At 39.8% G+C, this 26,971-nt stretch overlaps 1 protein-coding gene across 1 annotated transcript in view; it reads right to left on the reverse strand.

The window, feature by feature from the left end:
* Positions 1–13,278: 13,278 nt before the first annotated feature.
* ZPBP (zona pellucida binding protein) overlaps positions 13,279–26,971 on the reverse strand; it is a 98,287-nt gene continuing 84,594 nt past the window's right edge. Inside the window, exon 8 of the mRNA XM_024764375.1 lies at positions 13,279–13,487. Within this exon, the coding sequence (XP_024620143.1) occupies positions 13,393–13,487 (95 nt within the window). The 3' untranslated portion in view covers positions 13,279–13,392. The remainder of the gene's footprint in view (positions 13,488–26,971) is intronic.

Genomic DNA, 26,971 nt, shown 5'->3' on the forward strand with positions numbered 1-26,971 from the left:
TGAATTTCTACTGGTGGTGATTTTTTTCAGTTTTCATTTGATTGAAAATATCTTTATGTTTTATGTCTTAAAACTATAAGGATATAAAATAGTAAAAAAATAAACATTAGATCTTGATAAGAATGTATACTATAATTTATAGGGTAGTATTTTTATATGTAACTGGTAAAATGAATAGGAGACAAAATACTCAGAGACATTTTACCAACCTGAATAACTTAATTAACAAAGTTGACCTAGTGGACATGTACATAATTCTTCCTAAAAAAATTACAGAATACATATTTTTTTACAAGCACATGTGGAAAATTTATAAACAATGACTTTATGCTGAGCCATAAAGGAAGTCTCAACACATTGTAAAGAACTGACATCATCCAGATTGTAATTCCTGACAACAGTTCAATTAAACTATAAATCAGTAAGAGGAGCTAAGTAAAAAGCCTCCATATGTTGCAAATTAATAGAATTCCAAATATCCCGGGGGACAAATGAGATGTCACAGTGAAAATTATAAATCTGATGGACTGACCAAGAACAAAAAGAAAGAAAAGGTACAAATAACAAATGTCAGGAATGGAAGAAGCAAAGTCACCTGAGACTTGGAAAATATTAAGATAATCAAATTATACTTCAGGAGACGTCTGGTTCTGCCAAAATACAGTAGTTCCCTTCCTCGAAGATTCTCCCTCTTTCTACTAAAAACCCTGGACATGACTCAAAAGAAACAAAAGAAGACTCTGGAAGTTGCAAAGAAGCAGGGGGCTGCCTGAGTTCCGTGGGATTTGGGGAAGACCTCTGCAGAGAGTTCCCTGTTTCCTTACTGTCTCCCCTGGAAAGCACACCCGCCAACAGCATAAACAAAAGTGCTCCAAGGAAGGCCAAAGGATGGGAAAAGGATGACCAAACAACAGAAGACTTCTCTGCCCATTCCTACCCTACCCTGGGCACACACCCACCCCTGGTTTCAGCAGACTGAAGGGGAGCTGGCCTCGCACTCGCCCTCCTCCTGCAGAAGCAGATGGCACTGCTGCTCCCCTGCTGGGTGGTGGGGGTCCACTCCTGCACCGCCTATGCTATGGAGTGGTCCCACCCTTGGCTGGCTACTCTTCTGTGCAGGATTCCATGGCTGGGGCCAGGCTGGGAGTGGCACCCTGGGCAGTGGTGCTGACTACACAGTGGGTGGCTGTACATTCCTGAAAGGATGGACCATTGGAAGATGAATGTCATCAAGTCGCTACCCAGTTGCTGGTGTCCTTGAGGAGGGGGGCCATACCAGGGACTCAGAGGTGGCGTGAACTGGAAGAGTCTGGGAAAGCAGGGGTCCGTGCCATCGGGAGCACACGTAGCTCACCTCATTACCCTGGCCATTCTGTCCATGTGTCCGTGTGATGAAAGCTGGCCAGTGTCACCTGGCTGGGACATTTTACCCACTTGCTTGTTCAGGGCCTCTTCCAGGGTACAAGCTTCCTGCTGGATGTTAACATGAGATTCAACGTCCTCATACTTGTGCCTATGCCCCTCTGTCCGTCCACAGGTCCCTGCTCCAGACATTTTTGTATCCAATCTTCCAGGCTTTTTCCTTCTAGGCCCCTGGCTGCAGCCAGCCTGTGGACCACCGACCAGGAGCAGGTATAGAATGTCCCCTCTCCAGTCTTTCCGCAACCTCTGAAATGGGCAGCCGCTCATAAATTCTGGCTTGCACTCACTGACGGAGCCAGTGCACCCATAAATCAAGCTTGGGATCTTCCTCATCCTTGAGTTGGTTGAACTGATGTGAGCATGGGGAAGGGCCCTGATGCAATGGTTGTAGATAAGATGGGGGTTGGGACGCCAGCTCTTGCAGTGTACTTGGGCTCGCTGGTCCTGTCTGGACTCAGTCATCAATGGACCACTTCCAGGCAACAACGGACTGCTGCCAAGTCAGCCCAGATTCAGTGCCTAGTGGGCGGTTCTGGGTCCGTGATCACTTGTGCCTAGAGCTAGGCATTCCCTCAGGCTTTATTACTGCATTACTCTGTCTCTCTCTCCTCGCTTTAGTCCTGGCCTGCAGAGGAGACCCACCAATGAAGTGCTTAGTGATGCTGGTACCGCTCAGACCCTCACGTCCCTGATGGCCCTGTGAATGGTGTGCCCTCGAGCCCCCTTGTGGAACACAGTGCTCTGTTGGGGTTCTCAGCCTCATGTCAGTTATCGGTTCCTGCATCCCTACGTCTGCATTCCTTGCTCCATCACTTTCCCGGGGCTGCCCCAGCACTTCCACGCTGCTCAGTGTGGCCCATCACTTTCCCCAGGCCTCTAAGAGCACGCCCCCCACCCCCAGCAGTAAGTTTGCGCATAACCTAGGGTCTTTGCCAGGGGAACCCAAAAAAAGTGTCCTGCTCAGTGAACCCTTGCACAGTCCATTTCATATTCCAGTTCCTCTGACCAAACACCCTCACCCTCCAACCTCCTGCTTGCTGCCAGTGCAATGAATGGGGTCCTTCTGTAGCTAAAAAGGGGCCCTCTGGCTCGACCCATAGTCTTCAATCATCTGTTTCTCATTATTCCTTTTCAAAGCATCCATTTGACTTAACAGTATTCTGCCAACACAGTTGACCTTGCTGGCATCATTGTCCCCTCATCTTTCAAACCTTCACACCTGCAAGCACACGGCACACAGGTGAGCACCCTCTCTGCCCACTGTCCCTGAGCCCCACCTTACTGCCTGTGTTCTCCGACTACTCCCGGCTCCTGGCGTTCCTTGGGTTAGTTAGGATCTCCTGAGAAACAGTCACAAAAATAAGATTAGATGTGTAAGAGATTTATTTGGGAAAATGTGTGTGAGAGAAAAAGGGGAGAAAGAGAGAAGAGGCTGAGAGAGCCTGGGGTAAGATGTAGGTTGGACCCCTAGGAGGCAAGAAGGAAGGAGGGGAGGTCTTGGGTGGAGCTGGAGGCTGCAGCGTGGGTCCAAGACAGGGCAGGCCGGGTGATGGGCAGCCCTCAGGCCACAGTCGCCCATCAGGAAGCCCCATGTATGCAGATAATGGGCCCGAGCTCTGAGCTCCATGGAGCTCAGTCACTGGGGGACACAGCCTGAAGGAAGCGCGGGGCCAGGGCAAACAGCAGGGGATCCAGAGCGCGGCCGTGGGTCCGTAGGTCAGTCACCCCTTATGACAGAAGGTGGGGAAGGAGCGTTGTCACAGCTGTTACACCCGCATCCTGTGCCAGCACCAGCCCATCTATCCTGGGCATTGTGGTCTTCGGTTCACTCTGCCACGGGACACCGGGGTGCTCAGACTCGCCACGGAGGACCCCAGCCTTCCTGCCTGTCTCCACAGTGCTGGGGAAACCCAGTCTCCTCTGGAACACTAGAGTCAATCACTCTGACCTTACAGTCAGCTCCCTCTTACGCATTGATTCAAGAGTGTGAGATGCAAGTTCCAGCTCACAGCTTAACAGATGCATTCCTCCCTTGGTAAATACTGCCTCTAAACTAGCAGAGTCCACAACTGCAGAGACCAGAAGCTAATGTTTGCTAGCTGGTCTGTGGCGTAATCGTGAGAAGCCATTCCTGTCACCTACTCCCCAACACACACACGATTCGGAGACCCACGAGGGTCTTAACTACAGAAGTGACACTACCAGATACTACTGTCGTACAGGTAGGGACAGCTCTCCCACCATGCCCTTCTCCAGATAATCACTGTAATTCTATAGGAGTAAAATCAGTGAGGAGAGTGTGGCCATTGCTATTAGCTGGTGATTCAAAGCATAAGTCACACCCAGGAGGACATTACCTGAGCCTCCAGGTGATCCCTTCAGGCGGCACCAGAAGAGTCTTCACCAGACCAACCCACCATCCTGTCACTACAGATGTTTCAAGGTAATGGGGAGCAGGGTGAAACTAGTAAACTGTAAGAGCACAAGTCTACTGCCATGCTTCACTTTTGTAAAGTAAGTTCCCTGTTCAGTAGCAATGCTGTGAGGACCACAATCACAGCAATAACAGCATTTGCTAAATCTGCAGGTGGTGGTTTTGGCAGAAATACTGGAAAGCAAAGCTGCACCCAGTTCCAGTGTGAACAAAGCACGGCCCCTTTCAGGATGGCCTTGGTCCCATGCTGCTGGACCTGCCACCCAGGTGGTTGGCTGTCTCCCTGGTAAATGCTGCCGTAATGGGGGCTCCTTGTTGGACTCTCCTGTTGGAAGATCAGGCACTCAGAAGAGGCTGCAGCCAGGTTGTGTCTTGATATCAGGCAGAGCCTCCATCTTTGTCACCATGGCCACTTGGTTCATGGCAAGGAGAGGCGGACCACTGTCCACAGAATGGTCATCTCGTGTATTGGATGGTCAAGGCTCTCTCAGCTGAGTTTCCCTTTAGTGTGCATTCCTCCATGCTCTGTGCTTATTCTGAGAGATGTAGTCACAAACATTTCCTTCTTGTCAACAAATTTCCAATCTTGTCCCACTAAACTTCTGCTTATTGCTTAAAAATCCATGCAGCTCCATGCTTCTAGTCAACTCTCATTTCTGACCAAGTGGAAAAACAAGGGCACTGCTCAAAGTTCCATCTCTTGAGAAGATTTCCCTTCACTGCTCTTACGGGACTACCTGTGAGCGTGGCTATAACTGTCCACTTTTGGATGCTTCCAGTATATCATGTACAGTCAACTTCCCCAGGCCTTCAGGACCCGCCCGAGCCCTTCTCACGCACACCCGTCCAGCACTCCCATGGCTGGTGGTGGGCGCAGCTCGTGCAGTGGCCTGCAACAGCTGCAGAGCCATCCCTTGCTCTGAGTCTCATTCAAAACTGGCAGCTTGCCAGGGTACTTAGTAAATTAGCAGGAGAAACAGATCAGTAGAAATTAATACTGACTCCAAAATCAAGAGAATTCCCCCGTTCGGCTTTGCACCTCTTTCTTGCTGGAAGAAGCCAGATGAAATTCTTCTACAGTCATGGAAGGAAATCAACATGGGCCAGATCACAAGACCCCTAGAAATGTCACCAAGGTGGCAGGATCCTGAAATCTTGTGGGGCTTGCATCCAACCTTCTGACACGTCTGCGTCTCACAAAGTTGTGTGAAGAATTTGGTAATTCCTGTTTAGCACTGCAGTGAGCACGGTGCCTTTAACACAGTGGGTCGGCCTGGTGCACTGTGGAATGGAAAGGTCAAGGATCTGCAGACAAGATGATGACAGAGCTGTAATTTGACACAGCCTTGCAGTAGGACAGTAGAAGTGTTATTATTGGCTGGCCAGCTGAAAACAAACTGCTTCTGGTGGACTTTACCTAAAAGTACAAAGATAAGAGCATTCACCAGATCAGCAGCTGTGGACCACGTATCAGGGACTGTTTTAATTTATTCTAGTAAATAAACAACAACTGTAAAGGGAGTTCAACTGCAATCCCACCTGATGGAGTTGGACGGTCATTCTCCAAGGTCCATCGTCTTCTGCCCAGGCCAGAGAGATGCGTGCATGGCGATGGGAGAGGAATCACTATCCTTCATCCTTCTAGTCTTTGAAAATGGCATTAATCTCCTAAATCCCTCCAGAAATGCAATGTTGCTTTTGGTTTATTATTTTCATAGGTGGGGACAGTTCTAGGGGCTCCACTAGGTCTTTCCAGTTCCAGTAACTCCATAGTTCATGGAACCAACAAGAGGAATTCATCGAGCTGCTATTCCGACTATGTGTGCTGGAACTCAGAAGAGTCAATCAGTGGACCAGGGAGCCCACCCAGCCCATCGTGAGACAGACCTGATCCCACACTCCTTTACTGGTCCCCACCCTGAGCACGGTGGTATCGTGAGTTCCTGGGAGTAACATCAGTTGAGAGCCAGAGTCGAGTAATCTCCAAAATAGCTGGTATGTTTCATTCACTATTATGCAGCCGCCCTAGCAAACGGCTGTGGGTCCCTTCTGGGAAGGCTGGAAGATGTGCAGCATAAATCTTGGGTCGCGTGGTGGGTCCTCCCTCAAGAGAGCCCGTGTGGGCTGCCTCTGCCCCAAGGTACACATACCTCTGAGTCTGTGAATTGACTCAGTTCTGGAAATTAGCTAAGAAGTCACAATTCTCAACTGCCATGGCTTAGTCAGGCTTCTTTGAAACAGGCCTGGAGCTCTGATAAACCAACCTGAATTTGAATCTCACAGACAGAACTGCCCTCCGCCTCCTTCAGTCTGGGGACACCATGAGCAATGTGCCGAGACCCCCGTGGATCCGGTCGTTCTGATCGCTGCCTCAGCCCTGACGCCCACCACCTCTGGCCTCTGCATGGCACTTCTCCTGGATGCCATCAGCCCATGTGATTCACCAGGTCCATCTCAACTCCCGTCACTGGACCACAAAGCACTGCCAGTACAGAGACCTCAAGATGCCAGCACGCTCTTCACCAAGAACTCCTCTGAGCCCTGGAAGGGAGAGGCCTCTAGACCCATCAGGGGCCAGAAACAGGGGAGTCTGCATGGAAATCTCACATAAAACGTCCACTCCGGCATTCCAGCCTCCCTAAGCCTTCAGACGCCTTACTCAGCACAGCAAGTAATTCCAGGCTGTCCACTTTATTCCGTGTAAGCTACCCACCGCTGGGGTCAGAGTCCAGTCAATCAGATGAGCAAACTGTTAGTGCGATTCCCAGCTGCTCCAACTAGTACACTGAATCCAGGCTCTCTGGCAATGACACCCGTCTCAATACGTTCAGCCCCACCCAACACGGCATTCCTTCCACTCTGGCTCAGTACACTGAGGACCTATTCCCTATGCATCGGTTATATGCTTTCTATTGCTGTGTAACATATCACCATACGTTCACGGACGAGGACAACACCCGTTTTCATCCCAGTTTCTGGGGTATGGCTTAACTAGGTCCTCTGCCCGGGACAGAGCTGTAGGCAGGTGCTGGCTGGGCTGGGCTCCTTTCTGGAGGAGGGTGTCCTCATCTCAGCTCACATGGTTGTTGCCAGAATCCAATTCCTTGCAGTCTGAGAACTAAGGCACTGCCTTCCTGCCAGCTGACAGCCAGGGACTGCCCTCAGCTCTCTGAGCCCACTGCAGGTCCTTGCCACTTGGTCGTCTTACAGGTCCTCTCACGACATGGCAGCTGTTTCTGTGCCAGTGGAAGGATCTCTTGCTCCAGATCCAGCAAAAAGGAATTCAGTGACTCTCCCATCTTTGACATCTTCTGTCGTCTAAAATCAAGTCACGGGTTCTACATGCACTCGAGGGAAGAGGATTATACCAGACATAACTCACCAGGGGGTCCCAATCAGGTGTCTCCAACATCGCCTATGCATCTCCCCAGTAAGCGTCTGCTGTAAACTGGCTACTACAATTCTTCTGATACGTGTAGTAGGTAACACTTGCTAACCAAACACCCTGGGACTGCCAGGATTCAAGTTAAGGTCTAGGTTCAGAAGCAATGAAAGATGATAGTTTCGGGGAGGAAACAAGACAACTGTTTTAGGACAACCATTATGGGCTCTTCAGGCAAGGGGAAGTTCAGGCTCCTCAGGGGAGGAAGGGCTGCTCTTACTGAGAAACAAATCCCAGTAGAATGTTGGGATTAATGTGTTTGGCTTCACTGGGACTTTCACACGTCTTCACCTCAATTCCTTCCCAACCGGTGCCTGGCCTCTGTCATGGGAAACATATTAGGTGGTGAGCTCCAGTAGATTTCTCATTCAATCCACCATTAGATTCCAATTTAAGTTTGTTTATCAAAAATCTGTGTGGCCACAGGAAAAGAGAGCTACTTCCATGGCAGTCATAGGAACTTTCTGGGTTTTTTTTTAAGCCCTGAACTCATCATTTTCTTTTACCAAATGCAGTTAGAAGCAACCAACTCATCTCGGTCCTTATACTTCACTGTCTTCATTAAAATGTACTCTTTCATCTGTGGCCTTCTCTTCCATAGGCACTTGGCCCTGAGTGATGAAGTGATCATTTAAATGATGTTTCCTCACTGAATGCCAGGAGTTGCCATCATCAGTGGAGGCCATCTTGTCTTTACATCTATAAAAGGACAGATCTGTGGAAACCGAGACCCCTGGGGAAGCTCACCCTCTGGACATCAGGCAGTGGGTGGCGTAACTGAGGTCACTGCTGGTCAATGCTGGCAGCAAGTCAGACACACAGCAGAGGAGAAGTGAGGGCCAGCTGGGGGCTTTGAGGGCACCTGTGCATCTTTTGTCACCAAGCTTAACCATGAGGACACAACACAACCTAACATAAGAGAACTGTCCTGCCCTTGGATACCCAAATCTGGGCAGCGACAGCTTATGAGTGTTCTGGGCCCCCGACTATGCAGAAAGTAGAACAGAATAGAGAAGGAAGATAACCACTGAGGTCAGAACCAGGGACCAATCAAAGAACTCACCCATATTTGACAGCAGGAAGATCTCACTATAACTTGCCCACCGGGATGGTGACTGGGATGTGTTCTCTTTACTCCCTTTTCTGAATGGGCACTTTAACCCAGTCACTCTCTTCCTTCTCACCCATTTTATATTCGTAGTTTGGAGGCACATCAACTCTAGACCATACGGACCCTGGACCTGATGCAGCCTTCCACACATCACCCATGATTTTGAACTTCAACCTGAATGCACTCACTGGGTGAGAGTTTGAACCTGTATTATGGGGGAGGGAGAGAAAATGAGCATGTGACACGCAGAGCTTGTTAATGTGAAGGGTGCGTATCGATGCAGACTCGTTAAAGGGATGCCCTGTGTCAGACAAAGACACCAGCCCACTCAACACCATCCCAAGTCCATGGCCACTTTTAACCCCTCTTCTCTATTAATGAGAATCAAAGATGAATATATCAATTTCCCACTTACGTGTCCTTGGGACAGTGTCCCCTTCAATGTGATGTAAAAGTCTTGTAGAGGGCTTTCATCTTCATCTTTTTTCTGAATAGAAGGTCAATCCGATGCCTAGATCCACAACAGCCACCTACAGCCATGAAGACAAAAGCCACATTAAGGAAGGTGGAGCAAAAAAGGACTGGTGGCCCAAGGTTAGGACAGCTCTATGGAGACATGGCACCAGCTCTAACCCGACCTTTGCTGGACTCAGAGACAGAACGGAAACCACTGCATCAGGGCTCTCTGTAACTGACACACATCTTCACCACTAATCAGCTTGTAAACTTGGGGAAGTCATACAATTATTGTGACTTGGTTTTCTCATATATGAAATGGGTAAAGAATTGGGTAAATAAACCATGAAAATATATACAATCTTTTCACATAATAAGCACTCAGTAAACAACACTCGTTAGCACCAGCAGCAGAATAATTGTATGAGGAAAGCCCAACCTCACCAGTGCCGCAGAAAAATGAAAGTGTAGTACGGGAAACTATTTCCATCTGTCAAGGTAAATAATTTACAAAATGAATTCAGGGAATTCCATGGTGGTCCATCGGTTAGGCCTCCGCGCTTCCACTGCTGGGCCTGGGTTCAATCCGGGGTAGGGGAACTACGATCCCACAAGCTGTGTGGTGTGCCCACACCCAAAAAAAGAAAAAAGTTCAGAGAGGGTGCAGTGAAATTTATACTCTGATATATCACTGTTGGGACTATAAATTGATACAATTCTTAGGAAATAAATTTGGCCAATGGTCCTAAGGATTAGAAATATCCAAACCCTGTAATTCTACTTCTGGGCAGAGGGAAGACTTAAAAATACCACAGAGTATTAAGAAAGAAGTTAACTGTAATGTTACATAAGACAGCAAAAGTCTGGAAGCAGTAGAATGTCCGACAATTAGAAATCATTAACCATACTGCGGTAATTTTGCTGAAATGTATCATGTAATAATCATTCAAATTATGTTAGTGAGGTGTATAAGATGGTGTAGAAAATATATATTAAGGGAAATACTGACTGCATATATATGAATAAAACATATAACGTGAATAAAAAATCACACAAAAGCAGGAAATTTACCAAAATGTTAACAATGCTGATATCTGGGTTATGAAACTGTAAGTGGTATTTCCCCCCTACTTCTAATTTCTTCCATTTTACCTATTTCCTGTAATGAACTCTCTACCAATTAGGATGCTTTTAGCTGTAGGACACCTAACTTGCTTTAATGAAAGGAACTTTCCTATCTCACAGAACTGGGGAGTCCAGGGCAGGCTGGGATTCAGACACGATAAGGGTAGTGATTCAGCATCACCAAGTGCCAGCTCTTTCCATGTCTCCACTCAGGGTCCTCAGCACGGGCTTCATCCTCAGGGTGTTCACCTCACGGTTTCAACAAAGTGGCGGCCAAAAAATGTCATGTGCTGACTGGCGAAGAAGGATAGTTCTCTGGAGTAAACAAACTTGGTGATCTGTTGGGAAGAAGGTGGGGGCGAATTGATACTGGAGAGTGAGCAACAATGTCTTCCCCAAATGGCTACTCTTGTCATTTGTCAAAGTATGTTTACTGCTTCCAAGATTTTCCAAAGTAATTCATTTCACTGTAGAAGACTTGGAAAACAGAGGGTATCAAAAAAAACCTCCCATAGGACCCTATCACATAGCATGACCACTATTAACATTTTGGTTCATTTGTTTTAAAACTCTAAACAATACTACATAACATTCTACCATATGGAAACAGCATAATTTATTTAACCATTTCATTCTTGCAGATAATTTCTGTTAATTCCATTTTCATTATTAGTACCTTTGGATGGAATATTTCACCTGATCTCTAATTTGCTTCCTTTGGATAGCATCCTTTAAGTGATATTACTGGACCAAACTTGTTAAGACTCTTTTTACATACTGCCAAATGAATACATATTACACACCTAATATGAGAAAAAAACCTAATTGATAAAATACAAAATGGGAACCATATTTCCCATAAGTTCACAGGTCAATGTAAATCCCAGATTGTGTAATTAAGAAAAAAAGGTTTTGTTAAAATTAAGGCATTATATAAATGTAAGATATTATTTTGATATAAACAAAAATAATGAACACCTGTAACTGTCTTAAGACAACAATCACTCTTAGGGATTCGTTTATAGTTTTTATCATACATATTGCCAATTGCTTAAAACTACTTTCAACATTCCACAACCTATCTATTAATATAACAGAAGCAGCTTTTATCTTAGTTATTATTTATACTCACAGGACTTTAATAATCTATTAATTAGTTTAAAAATTATTAAGCACATAACTATGTGCTTTGAAGATGACTAGGAAACTAGGAATACACTAGTATAATTGAATGTGGAAGACAGACACACAACCAACTAAAATAAATGTGATATGTGGTAAAACAGAGCCAAGAACATTTCACTTTGAGAACCAAGAAAAAGAAGTAATAACACTTCTCTTTCTTCTCCTAGCTCATCCTCTGCTTAAATTTCTACCAGCTGTTCTTTTTGCCTGGACTTTTAAATCTGACCTGTTCTGCCCCCTGGAATTTGTGTGGCCTCATTTCTTATGTGGTCTGCCTTCATAAGCTGAAAGTCCGTGACTGGCTCCTCTTTCTCCTGTCACTTGTCTCTTCTCATTCCAGATCACCCATCTCTTCTGACCTCCAGTGCCCGTCATCACCATGTCACCCCTGCCACTGCCTTCCCAGCTGACCAGCTAGGGGGCTAGTACTGGTCACGCCTCAGAAGGATGCATCAGAAATTAAATTCCTCTGGGCTTTTAAATAATAGGAAGAAAGTAATCCAAACTTAGGGAGTACAAAGGAAAGAATATGTACTCCAATGCATCTCATTATTAAATTAAGAAATTTGGAAAACTTTAGAAGCTTGCACTACTTTTACAGATGGAGACTTAATAGGTCTTTTACTAGTTACAGAAAGCATGTGCAAGAGGAACAATAACTCACCCAAACAGTAAAACGGCAAAAATACGTGACTTAATAGTGGAAAGACGGCTCTTGAATAACCTCTCAAAAATATATGAAAACAATTATGTCATGATTAGGAAAGTCTAAAGGGATTGTTAAAGAAAGATCAACAGGGCTAACAAAGAGATGTCATTTCCCTTCCCTCTCTTATTTGTGTGAGAATTCCAGAGTAATGTTTGTCCACAGGATGACGGAGAAGCTAATGTATTTACTGGACACTTTCAAAAAGCCATGCAGGGCCTTCCCTGGTGGCACAGTGGTTGAGAGTCCGCCTGCCGATGCAGGGGACACGGGTTTGTGCCCCGGTCCGGGAAGATCCCACATGCCGCGGAGCGGCTGGGCCCGTGAACCATGGCCGCTGAGCCTGCACATCCGGAGCCTGTGCTCCGCAACGGGAGAGGCCACAACAGTGAGAGGCCTGCGTACCGCAAAAAAAAAAAAAAAAAAAAAGCCATGCAGAGCCTCGGTTTAAGTACATGCCTTTCCTGTCCAGTGTGCTGCACAGCTGTGCCCAGATCCAATCTGTGTGCATTTTCCATTTACATATGTTCACGTCTCCACAAAGGAAATATGAAGAGAAAAACAGGGAACGTTCCAAGAAAGTGTAAAGTGGATACGAATATAATTAAAACAGTAATTAGAAAACTGAGAAGCTACTAATTTTGTGATTTACTCATGTATTTTCCTGGTAATTAATATTTAAATTTTTGGAGTTTTTCATATTCAAACACAACATCCCAGGGTGGGAGAGTAAGTATTAGGCGGTCGCAGCAGTGGTATCTGTCACAGAACACTAATAGTGAAGGAAGTGAAAATGACTGCTTGATTCTCACCCCTAGAGGTGCTGCTGGGGAAGGAAACTGCTTAGTTTCTCTTTCTCTCTCCACATTGTGAAAGGTCAAATGTTAATTTAGGCACATACAACGATTACTCCATTCTAAAATGTCAAAAAGGTAATTTGAGGGACTTTCAACTGAAAAGTTTAAGATCACCATATTGAAGTATATTAAAAACTCATAGTGTGTTTGGGACTAGGTCTTAAACTAAAGTGGCTAAAAATTGCAATAATAAGACTTGCAGTGACTTTGAGCTATGAAAGGTCAAACTGGAAGGAATAGAATCCCATAAAATTAAAATCAAGGAATGAAACAAGCTGAAATTAAAATGATTGTGGAAGAATATGGTAGCCCGAGATTAGTCAACATATAATAACGATAGAATGGGCTATTTTTGAAAAATCATAAAAAAATCTTTTGGGCTAACCCAATATAGTACATTTCAAACTATTTTAAAAACAATGATCCAAGAAATATTTTGGAGTCATATGTAGGTCTGGCACTAATGAATAAAGATTACTGGATGTACTGCATATAAGGCATTTGGACATACCGTGTTTCAATTAAAATGATGACACCATATTTTGGTAATATCTAATATATTTAATTTTGGCATAATAGTGATTTATTATATAGTAACATTTCAAAAATAGACTTTTGTGTTTAACAAACCACCGAAGAGCTCAAAATAACGTCCTATAAGCATGCTTTTGCTCCAAACCCCAAGCTGCTATTGCACTGAAGGCAGTGAATCCCATCATGGGAGTTGTAAGAGCCAGGGCTGCAGATCACTGTGAATAAAGAATAAGTTAATGAGTAAAAGTCTCCTAATGCCACGTAAATTAATTTTCAAAGAAGGTTCTTTTTTTTCTTTTTAATTGTGGTAAAATGCACATAGCATAAAATTTGCCATTTTAACCATTTTTGAGTGTACAGCTCAGTAGTGTTAAACGTATGCAAATCACTGTACAACTAATCTCCAGAACTTCTGCATCTGGGAAAAACTGCAACTCTATACCCATGAACCATCTCCTCATTCCCCCTCTCCCAGCTCCTGGCAGCCACCATTCCACAATTTGTTTCTATGAGTTTGACTCCTCTAAATGCCTCATGTAAGTGAAAAGTTTTAAGTTTTCACTCTAATCCAGCTTAAACCAAGACTGTGACCTAAAATAGTTTTACTGACCACACGATGTTGACATCAGAAGGCTGACTGGGCCATCCTGTAAGTTACAGAAGCAGCCACAAGGGGTCAAGAACCAAATGTGACTACCAGATGGTCCATAGTAACCACGATTTAGATGTATAAAGATAGCCCCAAATATGGGAAGGACTTGCAGATCATTTCTAACAATCCTCTGATTTCAAATCCTATTTCTATCCTGGGCTAATGGTGTAATTCTGGAAAAATTACTTAGCCTAAAACGTAACTCAGTTTGGTCATCCCTAACATAAGGACAATGTATACCATGAATACGTCACCACTGCTCCCTCTGTGTGATAGAAAGTAAAGAAAGGCAGGAAGAAACCAAGGTCAAATACATTCTCTGCCATTGATTAACTTTGGGATCCTGGGCAAAGTAGCCAATTCTCTTAGTTCTAGTTTCCTTATTTGTAAAACAGGTACAGTAACAATCAAGTCATAGCATTGTGAGGACTGAAACCAGATGACTTAGATGAAAAGGCACCCAGCATGTGATGGGCACTCAATAAATGCTTAACCCTGTGCATTGCGGGGTTGCTGCCTCTACTCACCTCTTCCACTGGGGGTGGGGAGGGCATCAAGGTCATGGGATGCCATCAGCCCCTAATTGAGTTGGGGTCTCTGACTAACCTATTGCAGATGTGGTCAGCCAAGGGATCACAAAGATGTTAGTAACAGCACATCTAAGGCATGGGTATCATGGGCCATCAAAAAAGATTCTTTTTCTAGCACCATGATTTAATAATACATGTCACTGACTGAATCTGAGTCATATTATATTATTTAATTTCTTATTCTTTTTAAAATATATTTTTTCAAATTGGGAAATATCTTAACCATCACTCAGAAAAAGTATTTTCCATTCTAGGTTCCACAGAGCTCCTCAAGTTTTAACAGACATTTTATTTGGGAATTAATGTTCCAGATGGAAAAAAAATTGGTAAACAAAGTTAAATAGATTTATTTGCTGCAGTAATAAGAAGAGTGTCTAAAGTGAAAATGTATGTGGTAAAATTCTAATGACATAATATTTCTCAAAGGTGTGTGATCATGGTACACTTTCTCTCAAAACACACATTAATATTTCTTGATGCACAAATATGGAAAGATTTAGCAAATGTATTGAAAGTGTCAAATCATTACATATGGAGAAGAGAAACCTGCATGCAGTCTTTACACACAGACTTTATACATGACTGTTACAAACAGAACTCTTACTGGCATAAAATCATCTAAATTAAAGTTTAAATAAATAATGATATTCTAATAAATATTCTTATAATTTAAAAAACCTTCATAATATAGTACATGTTATACCACAGAGCCCTTATCTGTAGCACTCTCTCCTACGATATATCCTGAAATATTTTGTTCTATTTTAAGTGGAATTGAGGGAAAATGCTAAAATGTTATTTAAATTTAAAGTACAAAATTAGTGAACTTTTCTTCCAGGTCTGAGTCTCAGTGAGTAGAACATCTCCCATCTACAGTTATGAGAGCATCCTGATTAAAACTTGATTATTTCAATAAGAAGAGAAGGAAGCATTGGTGACTGATCAGTATTGACATATGAAGAAATAAGTAAATACAGGAAAATATCTTAATGAATTTTGGATAGGGAATAATTCCTTAAAAAGGGAAGTGACTAGCCATAATAGAAAATAATTGATACATGTGGTATTAAAATTAAGAACTTAAAGTAACAATAGTAACAATAGTCAATCAAGAAAACTAGGAAATAGTTGCAGCTTATATAACCAACAGAGGACTACCATTCAGAAAACACAACAATTCATGTAAATCAATGAGAAAAGGACAGAAAATAATAGGAAAAACTTAACCAAGGAGGCAAATTCTTGTGTACTGAAAACTACCAAAAATTGCTGAAAGAAATCAAAGACACAAATGGAAAGACGTCCCATGTTCATTTAATATTTAATATTGTTAAGATGTCAGTACTACTAACTATCCATGAAATCGCTATCTATGAAATCTCTAGATTCTATGAAAGCTCTATCAAAATCCCAGTGGTGGCATTTTCAGAGATAAAAAAATCCATCATAAAACTCATTTGAAATCTCAAGGGACTCAGAATAGCCAAAACAATTTTGTAAAAGAATAACAAAGTTGGACATTTCACACTTGCTGATATAAGTACTACAAAGCTTCAGTAATTTCAGTGGTCTGGTACTGACATAAAGACAAAATTACAGGCAAAAAAAAATAGAAATAAACTCCCAAATAATTTTTAACAAGGATACCAAGATCATTCAATGAGGAAAGGACAGTCTTTTCAACAAATGTTTGAGCAAACTGGATATCCACTTGAAAATGAATGAGGTTGGACGCACCTTACACCATATATACAAAAATTAACTCAAAATGGACCAAAGACCTAAATATAAGAGCTGAAACCATGAAATTCTTGGAAGAAAACAGGAAAAAGCTTTATGACATTAGATTTTACAATGATTTTTTTATATGACACTGAAAGCATGAGGACAAAAGACAAATAATTAAATTGGACTACATCAAAATCGAAACTTTTTCTGCAAACTTGAACCAAGGAAAGGCCATGTGAGGACAAAATGAGAAGGTGGCCCATTATGCCATCTGCAAGCCAAGAGAGAACTCACCAGAAACGAATCACCAGCACCTTGAACTTGGGCTTCCAGCCTCCAGAATTGTGAAAAAAAATTTTGTTTAAGCCATCCAGTATATGGAATTTTGTTATGGCGGCCCACCCTAAAACAGTATTTATCCAAAAGAACTAAGAGTAGGATCTCGAAGAGATATCTGCACACCCATGTTCAGTGCAGCACTATCCACAATAGCCAAGCTATTGGCTGGAAGCAACCCTATGTCCATTGACAGACGAATGGATAAAGAAAACGCGGCATACACATGTGGACGACGGAAATGCGGTACATTAGTGCTGGGCCACCTAATGTGATGTTAATGTGGGAATGTGAAATTATAAAAAGTACTGTGGAATGGTATGAAAATGTGTGATGGTCACGTACTACACATGTTGGAGGTGGGAATGTGATACATATACACACATATACACAACAGAATAGTATTTAGCCTGCAAAAGGAAGGAAATTCTGACACATATTACAATATAGATGCCAAGTGAAATAAGCCAATCACAAAAGGACAAATGCCACATGATCTCATTTACATGAGGTACCTAGAGTAGTCGTCAAATTTATAGGGACAGAAAGAAGAGTGGTTGTCAGTGACTGAAAGGAGGGCAGAATGGGGAACTAGCGTTTAATAGGTACAGAAGTTCAGTTTGGGAAGATGAAAAAGTTCTGGAGATGGATGGTATTGACGCTTACACAACAATGTGAATGCGCTTAATGCCACTAATTTGTTCCTTTCAATATGCTTAAAAGGTTAAATCTTATATATATTTTACCATAATAAAAAATGTGATGCATTACATAATCATCAGATTGCAAATATTTAAAGTTTGTTTATGCCAAGAATTGGCATAGATATAGACAGGATCTGTCCTACATTGCGTTGTAAGTGTTTTCTAAATTTTTTGTATTAACCCAATCTGACATATTTTAATGAATTGCCCATCTTATGATCCAATATTAGCTAAAGACCTAGGATATACAAACAAAAATATTCACAACACCATTGTTTGTCATAGTAGAAAAACTGAGAAGTAGGAAGCAATTTCAACCAACAATAAAACAGATATATACTCCTTGACATATTCATAAAACAGAATATTATATAGAAAAGAAAATTTTTAAAAATTGTGTTATAACCACAAAAATGTGCATGAATCTCAGATACAATTTGCAATACTGTGAATCTGTTAAAATAGCCTCTCATTGGACATATTCTCAGACTGGATCTTTACAAATCCAACTTTATGCTGCTAATGTAAAAATGTAAGTTTTAATCAAATTAATCTATACCTGCACTGCACTCATAAATAAAACCTCAACTACAGTTTTATTTTATATAACTTGACAAATCAATTTAAAATGGACAACTTCTAAAGAGAAAAAAAGAAGGTGGTTTACCCTCTCTATACAACAAGACATTAGTTACCACAAACAGTAAAACAAAAGAGAGGACCCTTTAAAAGACATATATTCGTGTGTATGTACATATATGTGTATATACATACAAATGTAGGTGTGTGTATATATGCACCATATATTATAAGTATATATATGTGTATGTATACACACACACACACACACACAGTATGTACCCTTATTTTATGGACCTGAGAGTAAAGAAACAAAATTTGAAATTAATAAAATAAATTATTAGAGAATTTTTTTCCTGGTTGTGAGGCAGGTAAGACTTTTATAAGAGAAAACAAAGAGAGAAAATAAGCAACAAGACTTATACAATATTAAACAAAAAACAATGCACCAAACACAATGTCCACAATGCTAAAATTCAAGTGGCCAAGAATTCTAATTCTAGCTTATATTGAATTAATCAATCTGCAGAAAACACTTAAAACATCAGGAAAGAGGAAACATACACTATTGGACAGCCTTGAAGAGGTAGCGAAGACAGGCAAATGGGTAAAAGTATTATTATATATTTCAGCAGTGGGTACTCACCACACTATGTGGTGCATGGGTGGCTAAAACTGAAGCAAAAATTATGTCTACTTGGTTACAAAAACTGAGAGGACAGACTTCTAGGCCACCAGAAGATAGAGAAAGTAATGGGAGAAATTCAAGGAAATAGGTAGAAACAGAAGCAAGAACTCTAAAATCTCATATAGACTCCATGCAGATCACTGGCTGATGTGAGACCTTCACATTAGTCAATGATATTGCAAGAAGTTCAAAACCAGAAAAAGAGGGCTTCCCTGGTGGCACAGTGGTTAAGAGTCCGCCTGCCGATGCAGGGGACACGGGTTCGTGCCCCGGTCCGGGAAGATCCCACATGCCGCGGAGCGGCTGGGCCCGTGAGCCATGGCTGCTGAGCCTGTGCGTCCGTAGCCTGTGCTCCACAACGGGAGAGGCCACAGCAGTGAGAGGTCCATGTTAACGCAAAAAAAACCCAAAACCGTAAAGAGTTGGAAAGCTGAAAAAACTGAGAAGATGGTGCCTACAATGGGAGAGACAGTTTAGATTGTGAATCTAGCATATTATTAGACTAAATAATAAACACTCTTCAGAGCAAAAATAAGCCAGAAGACTCTACATAGCACTACCAATAAGTTTAGCATATAATAAAAATTATTAGATTTTCAAAGACACAGAAAACTAACTCATAGTCAAGAGAAATAAGAGTTTAAAAAAAATGAATAGAGTAACATCAGCAAAGATACTGGCAGCTCCAAATGACAGTCCCAACTAAAGAAACATGAAAATAATCAAGCAAAAACTCTCAGAATTAACTTTGAAAGAACTCTAAAAAACAATCAACATATAGGAAATAGTAAAATGGCAGAAGTAAGTCCATTCTTATCAGTAATTATTTTAATGTAAATGGATTAAATTCTATAATCAGAAGACAGAAACTGGCACAATGAATATTTATGATCCAACTATATGCAATCTGGAAGAGACTCACTTTAGACCAAATGAAACAATTAGGTTGAAAGTGAAAAAGTGGAAAAAGATATTCCATGGAAACTGTAATGAAAAAAGAGCTGGCACTAATTCAGATTAAACAGACTTTAAGTCAAAAACTGTTATAATAGAAAAAGGAAATTACATATTCCTAAAAGGATCAAATCACAAAGAAGATATAACAATTATAAAAATATACATACCAAACAACAGGTACAGAAAATATATAAAGCAAACACTGGCAGAACAGAGGGAGACATAGCTCTACAGCAATACTTGGAGATTTCATTACCTCTCTTCCAATAATGGATAGAGTTTCTAGACAGAGGATCAATAAGGAAATAGAGGACTTGACAACACTATAAACCAACTAAATTAACAGATGTATATAGAACACCTCACTCATAGCAACAGAACACCCATTTTTATCAAGTACACATGGAATATTTTCTAGGATAGACAATATTTTAGGACACAAGACAATTCTTCATAAATTTAAAAAGAATGATATCATACAAATCACAATAGAATGAAGCTACTGAAGAAATCAGTAACATAAGGACAAGTGGAATGTTCACAAATATGTGAAAATTAAACAACACATTCTTAAAAGACCAAGAAGATAAAGAATATATCAAAAGGGAAATTGGAAAACATATTGAGATGTATTAGAATGAAAGCATAACACACCAAACCATATGAGATTAAGTGAAAGCAGAGGAACATTTATTAGTAGTAAATGCCTATACTGAAAAAAAAAAAGAAAGATCTTAAATCAATAACATAACTTTACACCTGAAGGGATGAGAAAACAACAAACTAAATCTACAGATAGCAGAAGAAAGAAAACATTTTTAAAGATTAAAGTGAATATTAATAACAGAGAGAATTTTAAAAATAGAGAAAAGCAAGGGAAACAGAAGTTGATTTTTATAAAGACTAAAAGGACTGACAAACCTTTAGGTAGATTGAGAATAAGAGAGAAGAGAGAAATTTTCAGAGTCAGAAACAAAGATGGAACATCACTACCAAACTTATAGAAATAAAAAGGATAAGTCCATTTTAAGAAAAATTATATGCCACCAAATTAGGTAAGCTAGAAAAAAAATGAAAAATACCTGGAAACCCACGTGTTGCAAAAACTGACTGAAGAAGAAATAGAAAATTGGAAGAAATCTATAACAAGTAAAGATATTGAGCTAGTAACTGAAAACCTCCAATAATGAAAATCTCAGGGTGAGATGGCTTCACTGGTGAATACTACCAAACAGTTAAAGAAGAATTAAACCTATTCTTCTCAAACTCTTTCAAAAACAGAAGAGGAGGAAACACTTACTAATCAATCTGTGATATGAGCATTGCCCTGACATCAAAGCCAGATAGAGTTATTACTAAGACAAGGAAATAAATGTCAATATCTCTAGAATGCAGATGCAAACATCCTTAACAAAATACTAACAAGCAACTTCCAGCACTATATTAAAGTATTATTCACCATAATGAAGTGGGATATATTCCAGGAACTGCAAAGGTGGCTAAATATATAAAAACCAATCAAAGTAATATACTATACAAATAGAAGGGGGGAAAAAAACCTACATGATCATCTCAATTGATGCAGAGAAAGAATTTGACAAAATCCAAAATTTTCATCATAAAAACACTCAACAAACGGAACAAAATGAAAAACATTTCAATCTGATAAAGGGCTTTTATGAAAAACCCAAAGCTAACATCATCTTCAATAGTGAAATACTGAAAGTTTTCCCCCTAAGATCAAGAACAAGGCAAGGATGTCCTAAAGAAAGTTCTAGAGAGAGCAATTAGGCAAGAAAAAGAATAAAAGGCATCTGAATTATAAAAGAAAAAGTAAACTAATTGTAGATGACATGATTGTGTGTATGTATACACACACACACACACACACACACACACAGGGAGAGAGTGAGAGAAACCTGTGAATACACGTATACACATGGTACTAGAGCTAATAAAGGAATTCAGCAAAGTTGCAGGATACAAGATCAACACACAAAAAGTGGTTACGTCTATACACTAGCAGTGAAAAGTCCCAAAAGAAAATTAGAGAAGCAATTATATTTACATGATAATCCACAAAAAATCAATTTACAAAGATGTAAATTGAAGCAAGAAGGTTGAAGACTTGTAAAATTAAAATTATAAAACACTGCTGTAAGAAATAAAAGAAGACCTACATAAATGGAAACACATCCTACGTTGGAGAAGTGGAAGACAATATTATGAAGATGACAACACAATCCAAAGGAACCTACAGATCAATGTATCCTGTATCAAAATCCCTCAGGCTCGTGTTTTTTTTTTAATAACATCTTTATTGGAGTATAATTGCTTTACAATGGTGTGTTAGTTTCTGCTTTATAACAAAGTGAATCAGTTATACATATACATATGTTCCCATATCTCTTCCCTCTTGAGTCTCCCTCCCTCCCACTCTTCCCTATCCCACCCCTCTAGGTGGTCACAAACCACCAAGCTGATCTCCCTGTGCTATGCGGCTGCTTCCCACTAGCTATCTATTTTACGTTTGGTTTTGAAAAGAGGGAATGATGATCCTCAAATTCACATGGAATTGCAAGGGGCCTAAAATATACAACATAGTTTTGAAAAATACAAACCTAGAGTACTCACACTTTTAAATTTCAAAACTCCCTACAAAGCTACTGTAATCAAAACAGTGTAGTACTAGAAAAAGAGAGAATGTACACTAATGGAATAGAACTAAGAGTCCAGAAATAGCCACAGACATCAGTGGCAAACCGATTTTCAACAAAGATGACAAGACCACGCAAGGGGGAAAGAACAGTCTCTTCAGTGAAAAGTCCTGTGACCACCAGATAGCCACATGCCAAGAATATATTTGGACCCCTAACTCACACTGTTTTCTAGAACTTACCTCAAATTATCAATGACCTCTTTGAAAAAAAAGGGGTAAATTTTTCACAATTTTAGATTCCATAATGGTTTTTTAGAAATGACACCAAAAGCATCATCAATAAAAAAGAAAATAAACTGAACTTCATAAAAATATAAAACTTCTGTGCACAAATGGACATTATTAAAAAGTGAAAAAACTCTCTGAGAATAGATAAACCTTTGCAAATCATACACGTGCTAAGGTCTGAGTATAAAGAATATGTAAATATCCCTTAGAACTCAACAACAAAAAGAAAGAAAACCCAGTTTAAAAAATGAACAGAAGACTTGCCTAGACATTTTTCTGAAGATATACAAGTGGCCACCAAGTACAGGAAAAAATGCTCAACATCATTAGTCATTTGGGAAATGCAAGTCAATACTGAGACCCTACTTCACACACAAGGATAGCAATACTTTTTTAAAAGGAAAAGAACAAGTGTTGTTGAGATAGTTAACTTTGTATATTATTAGTAGCACTGTAAAATTGTGCAGGCACTGTGCTAAATAGTTTGAAAACTGCTCAAGAAAGGTAAACACAGGATTGCCTGTGTATAAAGTATAAACAAACAATGCAATATTATTCAACCATAAAAAGGAATGACATACTGATACATGCTACAATGTGGTTAAATCTTGAAACATTAGGCTAAGTGAAAGAAGCCAGAGAAAAAATGACACATATTGTATCTTTTCATTTGTATGAAATATCCAGAATAGAGACAGAAAGCAGACTGGTAGTTGTCAGGGGCTGAAGGTAGAGAAAAATAGGGAGTAACCACTTAATAAGCACAGAGCTTCTTTTTGAGGTGATTAAAATGTTTGGGAACTAGGTAGAGGTGGTGGTTGCACAGCACCATATACTAAATGTCACTGAATTATCCACTTTAAAATGGCTTTATGTTATATGAATTTCAACTTAATTAAAAAATGAGTGGAGCTTCATGTGACCCCTGGGCCAATATAAATTGGTGTAACATATGTGTAATTGATAACCAAAAAGGGAGGACAGAGGGAATAGTGCAGAAAACAATAAATGACATATATGACCCAAAAGCCTTGAATTTAACAAAAGACATAAATGAATAATCCAAAAAACTCTGCAAACACCAACATGAAATGTACAAAACCTCCACCCCTACACACAACATAGTCAAACTGCCATAAACCCCCAGTAAAGATAATCTAAATGCTATGGACTAAAAATGATGACACATTAAATGCAGGGTGCGAGAGGGAAGAAGTATGAGTAGCAGCTCACTTCTCACTAGGAGCAATAACTGCTAGAAGGCAGTGGAATATTATTCAGTGCTAAAAAGAAATACTACTAAGTGAAGGAAGCCAATCTGAAAAGGCTACACACTGTATGATTCCAACAATATAAAATTCAGGAAAAGGCAAAACTATGGAGACAGTAAAAAGATCAGTGGCTTGGGGATAAAGAATAATGAGTAGGTGGAAAGCAGAGAAATTTTAGGGTAGTGTAGCTACACTGTACGATACTGTAATTGTAAACATATGTCATTTGTCCAAAAAAACACAGAATGTACAACACCAAGAGTGAATCCTAATGTAAACCATGGACTTTGGGTGATAATGATATTTCATTCATTATAGATTCATCAATTACAACAAATGTATCACTCTGCTGAGGGATGTTGAGCGGTGGAGGTTAAGCATGAGGGGGTCCAGGGGACATATAGGAAAATCTCTGTACCTTACATTCAAATTTGCTTTGAACCCAAAACTGCCTAAAAAATAAAGTTTATTTAAAAAACATGAAAGGTAAAAAAAAAAGACATTTGGTAATACAATTTAGAGACATTGTAGATAATAACCCTGCACTACAAGTAAGGCTAAAAGTTGTTCTTTAGCCTGAAGAGAACAGTGAACAGATAGAATAAAGGAAATGATTTACCATTTTGCCTGAAACAACCGAAACATAATAACCATAGAAAGACATGGAAAATGGTTTTCAAGAAACTGGACATCAAACCACAAGGGACAGTGATCCCAAAGGACATACAGGAAACAAAATATTGATATATGAGCTCTACAACTGTTGTAGATTATTGCTTTCAGTGAGTATCTAAATTATGGCAAAGGGAACTGTGGTGGAGCTGAGTTCTTCCCTGAACTGAAGAGACAAAGCTGAAGTCCAAGAAGACATTGAATGCAGCTAGTGTTCTTCCTGTGAACCAGAAAGGAGATACTGTGGAGACAGAGAACTCTGGAGATGAGTAGAACATCTCACTTGATTATATAACAGAAATCAGCATATGTGTCTGAGGAAGCTACCTGAATCTGGGGAAAGGACCATCAATTTTGATAACTTTAGAGGAAAGGGTGCTTGGCAATCACTCAGGCTAAGGAACAGTGTCTGTTCCCAATAACCAGAAAAGAAAATTCATATTCAAAAAGCACTGGGTGGAGCACTTAGGAAAGTAGCGGAAAATGATTAGCTTTAGACTGAATGCTGAAACAGAAACACCGATCAGATTAGAAAAGCAAGACATGAAATGATCAAATCGTTTTCAATAATGTATTAACTGCACGTGAAAAGAAGAAGACAAAATTCACAGGAATACGAAAATATGCAGTACCAAATAAGGTAAAATCACAATGTTTGGAATCTACAAAAAGATTACTAGGCATGAGAAAGAGGCAAGAAAACACATAATAAAGGGAATAATCAAACAATAAAACCAAACTAGAAAAAAGGAGATGAAATACTTGTATACTAAAAACTACAAAACATTGCTGAAAGAAACTACAGGAAACCTAAATAAATAGAAAGTCATTCTGTGGTCATGGTAGGAAGACTTAATATTAAGACGTCAACATTACCCAAAACAATCTAGATATTCAATGCAATCCCTATGAAAATTCCAACAGCTTTTTTTTTTAAAGAAATTGAAAAGCCATTCCTCAATTCACAGTAAATTGCAAATGGCCCTGAACAGCCAAAACACAATCTTGAAAAAGAAGAACAAAGCCAGAGGACTCATACTTCCCAATTTCAAAACATACTACAAAGCTCCAGTAATCAAAACAGACAGACCTACAGACCAATGGAACAGAAATATACCTATTCATTTATTATCAACTGTTTCTTGATAAGGGTGCCAAGTTCATTCAATGTGAAAACAGTAGACTCTTCAACAAATGGTGCTGGGAAAACTGTATTTCCACAAGCAGAAAAACGAAGTTGGATCTCGACCTCACACTATATACAAATATTAACTATGACTTAAATAAAGAGCTAAAAATTCCTAGAAGAAAACATAGGGCTAAACCTTCATGTCTTTTGGTATGGCAACAAATGATTAGATATGGTAACAAAGTTAAAAAATGGATAAATTGGACTTCATCAAAATTTAAAATTTTGTGCATCAAAAGACATTATCAACAACTCTGTTAAATGGCTAAGCAGAAATGTTAACAGGGTCTATCTCTTTCTGGCACAAGATATAAGCACTAAGCATAAGAAAGCTGGAGTGATTATATTAATATCTAACAAAGTAGACTTCAATGCAAGGAATATTATCAGGAATAAAAAGGTGTATCATTACATAATGATGGAGAGTCAAGTCATCAGGAAAAGTAGCAATCCTAAATGCCTATTTACATAATTACTGAGTTGCAAAATACTTGGAAGACAATAAAGGAGAAATAGTGCAATCCACAATATCAGCTGGGAGCTTCAACATTTCACTCTTACAAACTGATTTAACAAGTGGAAACTAGAACAATAGAAATACAGAAGACAACTTCTACTTAAATGCCAGAATAAACTTATTATTCAAGAAGACATGGAACATTCATCAAGATGCGCCATATCCTGAACCTTGAAACACTTCTAAAAACAACTAAAAGATTCAAAGTAGTATAGAGCATGCTTTCTAAACAGAAAAAATTTAGTTGGAAATCAACAATATAAAGATACACTGGAAGTGATTAGTTATATGGGAATTAAACAGAATACTATGAAATGAGCCCTGGGACAAATAAAATTACAAAGAAAATTAGAAAATATTTTGCACTGAGTGAAGACTTAAAAATAAATAATATTAGTAGGATGAAGGTAAAACAATGGTAGGGAAAAATGTATAGCCTTAAATACTTATGTAAGAAAAGAAAAAGATATAAAATCAATGAATTGATAGTATGCTGCTCCCTTAAGAAACTAAAGAAAGAATAGTACATTAAGTTTCAGATGAGGAAGAAAGCATTAAAAAATACATAAATAAAGAGCAGATATTAATGAAATAGAAATCAAATGAAAAATTCAATAAACTAAAATCTGGCTCCTTGAAGAGACTAATAAAACTGATAAACCTCCAGCTAGAGCTTGTAAAACAAAAATAAGATACAAAACAAAAATAATAATAAGAATGCCTGTTTTTATTTCTATTCAACACCATACAGGAGGACCTAGTCACTGCAATAAAGTAAAAGAAAAAATGGCACAGATATCAGATGAAGAAGTAAAACTGTTATTTGCAGATTATATGTTTATTCTTGTAAAAAAATACAGGGTCTATAA

This window comes from Neophocaena asiaeorientalis, unplaced genomic scaffold (assembly GCF_003031525.2).
Source record: "Neophocaena asiaeorientalis asiaeorientalis breed wild unplaced genomic scaffold, Neophocaena_asiaeorientalis_V1.1 scaffold191, whole genome shotgun sequence".
NCBI classification, from domain to species: domain Eukaryota; kingdom Metazoa; phylum Chordata; class Mammalia; order Artiodactyla; family Phocoenidae; genus Neophocaena; species Neophocaena asiaeorientalis.